We start from the raw sequence: 11,410 nt of genomic DNA on the forward strand, positions 1-11,410 counted from the left end.
CCTCGTCGTTCGCCAAGCCCCCGCAGGAAAAATGACTAGTGCGACCTCCGGGGGCGGGGCCGCGAAACGTCAGCACAAATAAGTCCCCTAATTAGAACAGATATAGATTTTGGAGCAGAAACAGAGTGGGCGACATCGCCCATAAATGACGAAAATGGTTAATTGTCGCGTCCCCTTTTAGGTAATGTCAGATTTATAGACTTCCGCACCTCCCATCTTGTAACTTCCGGCCACCGGCGTGTACGGACGCAGAAGCATGAGCTCCGGCGGAGCGGCGTTTGCGGCCCAGGCCGGCCGCGGAAACAGGTTTTTTGACGCTTCGGCTGACGAGTATCAGGTGATTCTGCCAAGTTTGCCAACCGGGCGCATTGTGCTTAATACTGTTTTCATGCATGGTGATGTGAAGGCTCGACCATACCGAGTTGAAGACTTCAGGGACGCGTTGGTTCGTCTTGGATTGCTCCCAGAGGTGGTCGCCCTGGGGGCGTACCAAATGAACCACGTTTGGGCAGTGACGTTTAAAGACGCCGAGGCCACACGTAAGCTGCTCGCTGTCAGTGATGTGAAAGTGAATGACCATCGCTGTGTTATCGTCGACCCCAACGACCAGTGCGTCCGGTTAAAGATTCACTGGCTGTTGCATGGCGTTCCTGACGAAGACGTGCGAGCCGCACTGTTGCCGTATGGGACGGTGTCTGACATCGCAAGGGAAAGGTGGCGCGCACAAGGCGTCACCGACAAAGGGTCAACTACGCGCACCGTGTCCCTAAAGCTGAAGACAGGGGTGAAAATTGACGACATCCCACACCAGCTGCGAGTTGCCGGTGAGCCAGCGCTCGTCGTCGTTCCGGGCAGGGCTCCCCTGTGCCTTCGCTGCAAGACGACGGGTCACATCCGGAAGGAGTGCCAGGTTCCGCGCTGCGCTCGTTGTCGTCGTTTCGGCCACGACGAACCGCAATGTGTAAAGACGTATGCAAACGTCGCAGGGCCCGTGAGGAACGACGACATGTCGGAACACCTCATGGACGAGGCGGATGCGGAAGAAGCAGCTAAGGAGTCAGGCACCAGCTCAGCAGAAACAACGGTCACTCCCCCCTCCCCAAACACGGACGAGGTCAAGGAACAGGGTGTCAAGAATTTGCAAGCGTGTTCCGTCGGCGTCGCGGACGCTAAGGTGGCCAGCAGCAGCAACTCAACTGGGGACACGGAGGTCAGTCACAGCACAGTATTCATTCATGAGACAGACAGCATGGTCGAATCTGAGGCAGCGAACTCGGCAGCGGTAGCGAAGCGGACACACGACGACACGGAGGACCGAACACCAGGTCACGAGAATGCAGACGTCGAAGGACCGCCGACAAAGGCTTCCACGGCGGTACGGCGGGCGTCCTATCGGACTAGGTCGAACTTGTTAGAGACACTCAGCCACGAGTTCGATGCTTGAAAGCGGTACAAAAGCGCTTCTAGTGAGTGCGGTGTTGCCTTAGAAACGTGCCGTAGAACGTTATACTGCGGTGTATATCGGTAATTATGAGCATGTTACTTACAGAAGTCGCAGTTACACGAGTAGCGAAGTACGTTTCCGCTACATTTTTTTCTGCGCTCTGCGCACATGCGGACCCATTTTGCGGCAAACACAGAAGAACCCCTCCTCGCAATGTGTGGCGCTGCCCCGACACGTGGCGCGCCACTCGCCCCTGACGTTTCTCCGTGTACCCTCACGGGTTGTAGAATCAAGCGTCTTTCCTTTCTTTAGATCACTATCTTCGCTCACCCGCTTCTCCCCTTCGGGCCGCGCGGGTACCGGTGCGAGGATGCCCCAATACCCTTGCGTTTAATAAGTTTTCTCGACGAGGTGCAATAACGCTATCGCGTTCCACTCTTGAAGGCGAAGCTTAAGCGTCCTCTAAATTTTTTTAACCGCTCCGCTGTACGGCCTCCCCCGTAAAGTCCATTTTTTTTACGTGCCCCTTCCCGCTACTATGAGGTGTTTGGCGCTAGCGTCTGTAATTCATGGCCGCTGGGAGGTATAGGAAGTTTCACATCCCTAGTCTATTACTATTGGTTAGTGATAGTTCACTATGACTTCAACTTTCTGAGTACTAGTTAATGTCTGGTTAGTGTTAATTAAACGCCGCCTAACTAGTAAGTGATGGTCAATGATAGTGACTATGACCTCCAAATGCATGGGTTCCTATTTTTCGTAAATTATCATAAAATTATCTTGAAAATGCCTGAATCATGTTCCGATATCATCCGATTGCTATTGATTAAGTATCGATCAAATGGTGATTCGCATATGCCCATTTAAGGCATGCACCCGAAACGCGGACACATTTGCGGACAACAGTATGAGGCATTAAAGGCGTCATCACCAACTGGTCTAGGTGGTGTTCGGCCAGGAACAGCGCTTAGTAATCACTTTTGTTTAATATTGAATAAAGGAATGAAGCTGCTCTGTTAACAGTAATGCGCATCTGAAGAAGTTCGATGTCACTGCATAAAATAAACAATCAGTCATAATAATACTTTGTAAAACTTCACTGATCGTCAATTCACTGCTTGCAATATCAGAGCGTTCTTGTTGAAGATATGCAGAAGTACTCGATGCAATCGGCACGTGGGAGAGCAGTGCCATCTAGTTTATATGGTGGGTCTGCTCCCCCCCGTTCTTAATGAATAAAAAATCAAGGCAGGGGCACGGCGTCATCACGTTTGGGCAGCCGCGGGAGATTCAAAAGTGCCACTTGCTACACTACGAAAAAAAAGCGGCAAACAGCCTCCAACGACCCTCCTCCAGCCAGCGGCATCGCTCCAAATGTGTGACGTCGTGACACAATCGGGAAAAGAAAAAAACAAAAAAAAAGAACGTGTTTTTCCACCGAAATGACCGCCTGCGGTTGTCGCGTCAGTGTCGCCAGATAGATGCGCACGTACTCCAATGTTAGTGCTGTGTACTGTGGTATTCCATGGTGGGATTCGGCGAAAAGCGTTATTTGTGGGTTGTGTACAGCTTTTGCATTCAATTTCGACTTCGCTTCCTATTACTTAAAACCTTCGTTCATGCTGCTAAGGCTACAACAACGGATATGCGGGAAGGTACAGTGATTAGCGTCATTAATTGACTTCAATGCGCCACAAATCTAACGAGCGACCATTATCCCGTGATTTTGGTTTGTATTGAGCTCTAACAGGAGTAATAAAAGTTCGATGAGTCAGTTTTCATGGAAAAAGTGAGCCTAAGAATCAGATAAATACTTTGTCTTGTTATATGACATATATATCAATGAGTCAATTTTTTGGGAAAAGTGAGCCTAAGAATCAGATAAATACGCTGTTTTGTTAGAAGTATGACACATGTGAAGTCAGCTTTTTCCTTTGACTTTTTATAACCGCCTTCGAAGGGCTTTGCTTACCGATTATGTTTTAGCCGCCGTATCAAGTCCACCATGCCGCCTTTGGCCGTGATTGGGTTCTGGCCACGTGGGGAGGTTGCAGCGACTGATTCCTTGTATGACTCTTTTTATGCCAATAAGAGTCACAAAGTGGCAGAAAGGAGTGAAATTGTTGTGATTCCCCACGTCCGACTCCCTAGGAGGGGTCTCTTCGTGGTGCGAGCCGAGAAGCGGCGGACATCCGGAAGCATATCGGCCTGTTTGGTGGCAGTATAGATCAGGCAATAGCTTTCAACTGCTATCATCATAATTAACCAGTGTAAATAAAATAAAGGAATTGGAAAAAGGTAGGCCACGCTGCGACAGGAGAACAGTATCTTCTTTAAGGTTTACCGCATGTACAGAAAAAAAGAACGGTTTCTTTCTGCGTGCTAGTACAATTATTTCCGGCATGAAAAGTAATTTATATATTAAATGATTTGTTTTGAAAAGGACTGCCTCACGAAAGTGGACTCAGTTTACAAGAAGTACAGATATACCTAGCCTCTATCTTCCGTTAAAGGGAAGCTGAAACGTATTCCGCAAAAAACGAGTTACGTGCGGCATTTTATAGTTTTTTGTCCGCTGAACAAGACAACCATACTTAAAAAAGGCAGAAAGGAGCGCAAACGGCACTTTTTACAAGAAAACGAGCACTAGTGGGACCGCCCTCCAAGCAGACGCCGCTGGACCCATCATGACGTCAAGTTTGGGTATGCGAGGCCGGCGCCGGCGGTGTTGCTGCGTGCGCGTCGCTTCAGGGGATTAGAGAGCTCGATCTAAAATGTTATTGATTATTCGAACAATGTTAAACACCTCTAACACTTACCGTACTCGTTCGAGCAACCAGCAGTGCAAAAAAAAAAAAAAAAAAAAAAAAAAAAAACGTTGCTACGAAAGACGCTGTAGAGTACGTCGACAGCGAAAGCAAAGTCATGCATCATATTTGCGCGAGTCGAAAAGTGCAAGAGCTGGCCCGCTTTAACAACTGCCCTTTACACGCTAAAGCTCGTCTCAATAGCAACAAAAGGAATAGGCATTACATATGATGAAATCCTAGTCGACTGCGAGTTTATACAACCTTCGAGTATCGCCCAACGGCGCAACGGCAAACGCACGCGTACTGCAGCTGCCCGTCCTATATATCTTTGCAGCTAGTTTGCGCAGTGCGCTGTTCAACGCAACGCTGAAAATGGTCCGGCTTCAACCGCATCATGAAATCAGACATGTTCGCAGCGCCTGCAGTGCCGGATGAAGCAGCTTACCGGAACGGTGCCGGCAGCGAGCATGGCAGACGAGCGCACTCTCTGGTCGTCGCTAGGCCTATATTTTGTTTCGCATCGGCGCCACAGTAGACAACGCTTGGAAATTAAGCAGCGCTGTAGTAAACAGGCTACTCGTAGAACTGTCTACGGTAAATCGCTTTTTTATATAAAGATATCATTTATCACGGCGCCACCTCAGAAGATGAGCTAACGTATACAAGAAGATCGGATGAGCAGCGACGGTACCGGCGACTGCCGCTGCACAGCTGTGAAGAGAAACTTGCTTGTATCGTAGTTATTCTACCAGCATCTCGGTACGGGTCAGCGAGCCTCATCAAGGGTTAATTTTTGGCATTCCATTATCCCTGCGCTTATTATTTAGGACAGCAATAAATTTGAGCACGCTTTCTTCACGCTAGCGCAAGGGATCCACGGACAGCTTGCGGAAGGCGTGGGCGGCGCGGCATGTGGAGGCTGTGCTGCGTTCGGACGATGCTTGAGCGCGCTGTTGCCGCGCGAGCAGCACGGCAATCCAGACACTGCGTTATAAATGACTAATGCAAATGCAGCTTCATTCTACCGATCATATTCATTTCGTTTGCTGCACCTAATTGGTAATTGTTGACACAGCCGAGAAGGGCGGCGAGCTCTGTAACAACAGTGAGCTTTAATTCGGTATTCTCGGTGAAGTGTAACGATGGTGAAGCCAGCCGTGCAGCAGTGGTATTAAGCTAATTAGGTGCGGGAAGAATGACAGAACGGCCGCGGACTTCAGTTGTGCTGATTTAATTGAAATCCCAAATGGCCGCAATCGCTGCCAAGATTCGATTATCGTCATCGGCATGCAAAACATCAGTGCAAAACACAACTGATTCCAAAGGCAAGATTTTTTTTTCCTTTTCACGACAGAGGTCCACAGCGCCGAGCATTTCTTATCCTGTGGGAGACTATAAAGCACCATGTCGCCTGGACCAACAAAGTTGGCACAACGGAAAGCCGGGCTGATAGCCAGATAGCCACCAGTTGCTTCATGCACTCACAGGAATGCTTGTTTTCTAATGACACAAGAAAACAATGTTTAAACATTGAACGACGTTTATTTTACAACTCAGCAAAAGAGGCTCACTACTCGGAGGGCGTCGAACAGAGCGGAGCGCCACTCCGCAACAGTTGCGTATCTGCTGGTTGACCTCATGGGATCTTTGAACACGCGGAACTTTCAGCACAGAATTATAGAACTGGAGAAAACAAACGGCATCAGCAGCAGACTGCGCTGATCCGTAGATTCCTAAAGCGCGCAACGGAGCGAAGCAAGCATGTAAAACATGCGGCTGGTCTAGCCGGCCGGCCGTCATTCCGAAATTGATGTCACAGCCGCCTGTTCCGCAGTTTCGACGCCCCGCCTCCGCCGCTCCCGCGGCAGCTCCAAGGGCGTGACACGGCGCGTTTTTAACAAGCGATTTCTTTTTTTCTTATCAACAGAACTGAAAAAAATTGACGCACATGAATAACAATACCCCTTCTTTCTAACCCCCGAATTTCATGCAATTTGAAAATCGCTTCAGCTTCCCTTTAATGAAACTTCGATTATTTTGGCGTTTCCTTCCGTGTTGAAGGGACGCTACATGTGACTGCTCTTATACGACCCCCCACCCCTTTTTAAATTGCACCAATTGCAGCTGTTTTGGAAATTACTTTGCATGATAAGACAACTCTCAGAACATTGCAAGATTCTAATATAAACCTGTTGGCAGGAATAGTTTTACCTCCGAATGTAACATTGGAATGCTATAAACAGTAAATCGCTAATGCAGAAGGCACGATTTCATCGCAAACAAACCCGCTTTAAACTCGGAAGCAGGCCTACGCCGCGTGACTTTGTGCGAGCGCCGCCGGCTGCCAGTCGACACTATTGATGCGATGGTGGCGCCACCTCTAGGTTGATCTCGCGGCAAGACGATGCCGGTACCGGGAAGCCTCCTTTGAACCTTCCGCGCTTCTGTCGTCTTGTCTCCATAGCAACCAAAGGAAGCGAACTCGTTAGGCCTAGCAGCTTGGTAAATCCGGAAGCAATCAGAAAATACTGAGTGTTATATCGGTAAATTTTGGCAATGCGCGAACTTTTAGACAGCACAAGCTTCGTAGGCTTTAGCTTGCCGTGAACGCGCACGACACCGTGCAGCGGTAACGATGATTCAGTGCTGAGGCAAGCGGTCCCTGCTTCGCCGGACGCCGCCATGATGCCGTAACCCAAGCCGGCTTGGGCCGAACGCTGTTTTCGAAAAATAATAATACTAGGGGTTTTTAGAAGGGGGCCCTAGGATTGGGAGACCCAATAATATAGCGTGCCCTTGCGCAGCGTACGAGCCGACAGGAGAGTCTTGAGTCCGGCTGCGTTCATCGATTACAGCGCCACTACGGTAAACCATGAAAATGTATCTACACATATGAAAGCTTACAACGCAATTTTATTCATCAAAAATTATTATTGTACAAAATCAATTTAAAAGTACCAGTGATATAAACGGTTTTCTTCAGACAAGGCGAAATCGGCCGATCTTAGCCAATCCAGGCTGAAGCAGGAACTCGTTAAGCCTAGCAGCTCAGTAAATCCAGAGTAGTACTGAAGAACACTGAGTAAATCCGGAAGGGATAAGAAAATATGTTGTGCTCTATCCCTAAAAATTGGTGATGCGGGCATCTTGAGACATGCCACAAGTTTCGTACGCCTATAGTTTGCCGTGAAGGCATGAAACCATGGAGCGGTAGCGACGAATCGGTGCTGAGGCGAGCGGCTATAGTGCTCTGGGCATGGAGGAAGGAACGAATTTAGGAGAGGCCCTGACGTAATTTTTTTGAAGCCGGCATAGTCGCGCGGCCGCGCCGCAACCGGACGCTGCCATGTCTCTCCTCCTCCTGTACCCTCCGCATTTTCTATCTCCGCGACGCTCACGTACCTCGGGCCCTTAGCAACACTGTTGCTAGTGGCCCGAGTTTTGATGGCAACAGCGATGCCGTTGGTAATGGCCCGACTTGGCTAACCCTAAATTTTGACGTCACTTCCGCCACATTTTCTCCAATGCATTGGGAATGGCAAGGGCCTCTCCTAAGTTGTTTCCTTCCTCCATGGCTCTAGGCTAGAGCGGCCTCCGCTTCGCCGGCCACCGCCATGTTGCTGTAACCCAAGCGTCCCAAGGAAAACCATTTACATGAGTTTATATAATATGCCTTATGCCAAGCTTGCGTACAAAAAAATGCAGCTTGGGGCGAACACTGTTTCGGAAAAACTGAGCTCGGCCCTAACGTCAATTCAAGACCCAAGACGTTCTGCGCATGCACAGTTCGACACCCCAAGGCTTAGGGCACCCATTATAATGTACTGGTTATTGTGCCGCGCGCCGGCAGTTTCTCATAGGAAGACATACAGCTGTTAGAATGACTGTCACCAGCCGCCAATTAAGGGCGCTGCGCACAAAGCGGACTAACTGCGATCATCATCATTGCAAAACAATACACAACAGCTTTGTGACTGTATTTCAATAATTGAAGACGGCAGTCTAGATTAAATTCACAGAAATATTTCCAGCATTGCATATAATCTGAAGATCCAGTCGAAAAAAACTACAGAAATGTGTCAAAAATAGGACAGAATATGATCTGCCTCGTGTTTGGGAGGTACCAGGTTCGATCCCTGGCGCCGCCGGGTACCCACCGGCTTTTTAATGGGTACAAGCTTTCCCCCGGCCTGGTGCTCGGCTCTTTGGGGTGAAATGTTTGGGAAAGAGGTCATAGGTCTCAAATAGTTGCTTCAATGTGGCAGTGATCAGTTCCGCCATCGGACAACAATTAGTCCGCCTTGTGCGGCCAAATACCATTATGTGGCCCTTTTCTTTCTGTCAATCCAACCTTTGCAGGTCATTAGTTTGTTTGAAACTTTAAGCCCTCCAAGGAGCTCAGCAAGGTTAGCAGAGCCTCTTCCAAACGCACAACCCTGAGAGAGCCGGGTTCCGGGCCGGGGGACGCTTGTACCCATTTTACCGGTGGGTGTTCGGCGGCAGGTTTCGAACTGACCACTTCCCGCAGCCGAGATTGGCACCCAGACCACTCGGCCACGACTGCGGTTTTAGCGGCTTGTACTTTGCATTCCTTTAAAGGAGTAGCGCCACGAAATTTTCTTTGTGCATCCTGCCTGCGGAATGATGCACCGCACAACACCGAACATCTATAGCCAAGCAGTAAATAACAACAGTATACAATTGAATTGAATCTTCTCCCCTACACAGTTTCGGTTTTGATTTCAACTGCCAAAAGGTGGATGTGACGTCATTGACGCACCGAGTTCATGTAAGGCATACAAAAACTGTAGTATTTATCGCTGCTTTGTTCGTGTTAATTCATGCGAATGCTTCCGAAGGCCTGCTCAAAAGTTAAAATCACAAAAATGAATAAGAAACGGTTATACCTCGGTTTTCTTTATCACTCATGTGACCAAAGGGAGTGTACGGCGTCAGAGTCGTCACCCAGCGGCTCTATACCGAAACCGAAACTTCACGAGAAAAAAATCGTTTTTGAAATGTTTATTATAATAAATAATTTGTTCACAGGATGGGAAAGCCGCAGTATCTGTCACACTTGTTTTTGTGGATACCTGAACCGCGCCGTAAGGGAAGGGGAGGAAGGTAGGAGTAAAAATGGAGAAAAAGATAAGCCTAGAGGAGGAGGGCTACGGAGTAATTTCGACCACTTGGGGATTTTTAACGTGCACTGACATCGCACAGCACACGGACGCCTCTTCGCTTCGCCTCCACCGAAATGAAGCCGCCGGAAGCGGTCGGGATCGAACCCGGGTACCCCAGCAAAGTAGTCGGGCATCTTAACCACTGCACCATCGGCATAGGTGAATGCAGTGCTGGGATTCATGCACACTATTGTCTTCCGAAAAAAAAAAAATACTTGTCAGAAAATTAAAAGGGATATTAAATGAAAGAAATAAAGGTTGGCTGTTGATATAAAGTTTAAGAGGGAACGATGAACAGGCCCCCGCGTCTAAGCAATCTAAGAAGATGGATTGTTCGGCGAAAGGCCCACTGCTGTCAGGTGCCGATTTTTCGTCGGCTCTAGTGCAGAGCAAACCCACAAGTGGGGAATATCTGCCTCGTTATTTTGTGAGTTGCAGACAGGACACCCTGGACGTGGATGGTATTGAGGTCATGTTCGTGTTACAGCGGGTGTGAGGGCAACCCCGACCCGGATCCTCCGTAGCAAAACCTCCTCTGTGCGGTTAAGATCGCTATCATGTTTCTTATTCTACATAGTTTTGGTTGCCGGCGCAGTGTTCGGACATTTTGATGGCGAAAATGTACTGTATTCATTGGTTATAAAACACTCTGATATAGAATATTTTGGCTACTAAACAGCCCAACCACTGATAAAGGGCCTTTCATCTGTATGCAAAGTAGAACGCGTTTAACGGTTTCGGAAATGTTATAGTAAAACTTTATTTGAGTATAGGTTGCTTGCGACGTATTAACATTATTTCCTTTATTTCCGCTGGCATGCTATACTAAAATATTTGATATCGCTCAGCGCAGCTGGCTTTGACGTATGCATAAGTGCGTAATCTAGTTGATTTACGTAGTTTCACTGGTGCGCGTCTTATATTTGGCACGTTCGCATTGTGATAGTTATTGCACATCGAAATTCCGTGTATTAAAGGTGCCCAGCTGAAGTAACATTGCAAAGAACGGGCATGCTATGTATCAGTGGGCCGGAGTGGCATGATTAGAGCATAAGAAACGTGTCCGGAGGACCCTGCACGACATGTAGAGTGATAAAGAAATCATGTGGGCATATAGAAGACAAGCGCGTACCAGAAGAGGGTCGCACGATTCGACTGAGAGCACCTTCGTCAACTGTCAGTAACGCACTCCTAAAGCCATTCTAAAACCGTTGATAAACTTCCAAAAAAGTCACTTGCAATGAGCACCGCGCAGTCGCTGAAATTCGTGACTATGAAAAAAAGCCTTTAGCACACTCCTTACACACTCAGCGCCCCTATGCGGCAGCCGATAGCTGTCGTTGCTATCGGTACTCAGGCAACCTCGGTCGGCTCTCTAACCTGTAGATTCTAGCCACTTTAATACTATACTTGGGGACAGTTTTTTGTGGCTCTGCAGCCAAGGCTACGGGGGCAGGGATTTCCTCAAAGTGTTACTATACCAAATAATTCAGGCATATATGACCTCAGTTGCGGCTTCACTTTCAGTTCTTACTTTACGTTGAATTACTAATTTTAAGCCGCAAACTTCACAAAAATTATGTTCGTTAACAGCAATTGTGTTCGTTAACAGTTTTTGCGAACGTAAATTCGCGAGCCCACGAAGTAGGCTGTCAAAACAAGCGCGCTGCGAAAGAGCACAAAACTTGGCGCGGCCCAAGTACGCTTCGCGAGATCCCCGACAGGGAGCACAGCCATCGACGGGAGCACGGTGCATCAGTGGCGTCGCTAGGGTCACCCGCACCCGGTGCGGAGGCGCGGCGCTGCACCCCCCCCCCCCCCCCTTCCCTCTGTCCCCGCGATTTAGCAACGAATCGCAACTTCCTTTCTGCCTCCTCTGTGCTCACGGTTTGCGTTGAAGTAAAGTTCGCTTCGCACCCAATCACATGGTGCGAGTAGCATTTGTTTTTCTTTTTAACACTTATACGCAGTGA

General features: G+C 48.5%; 1 protein-coding gene across 1 annotated transcript; it reads left to right on the plus strand.

Moving 5' to 3' along the window:
- The first annotated feature begins 239 nt into the window (after positions 1–239).
- Positions 240–5,199, plus strand: LOC146202963 (uncharacterized). Its single transcript, XM_084602364.1, has 2 exons — positions 240–1,375; positions 5,119–5,199. Exons 1-2 carry the CDS (start codon positions 257–259, stop codon positions 5,197–5,199), a joined length of 1,200 nt encoding a protein of 399 aa, XP_084458490.1. The 5' UTR covers positions 240–256.
- The last annotated feature ends 6,211 nt before the right edge of the window (positions 5,200–11,410 follow it).

Source organism: Amblyomma maculatum, chromosome 1 (assembly GCF_055883805.1).
Source record: "Amblyomma maculatum isolate TAMU_Amacu chromosome 1, ASM5588380v1, whole genome shotgun sequence".
NCBI classification, from domain to species: Eukaryota; Metazoa; Arthropoda; class Arachnida; order Ixodida; family Ixodidae; genus Amblyomma; species Amblyomma maculatum.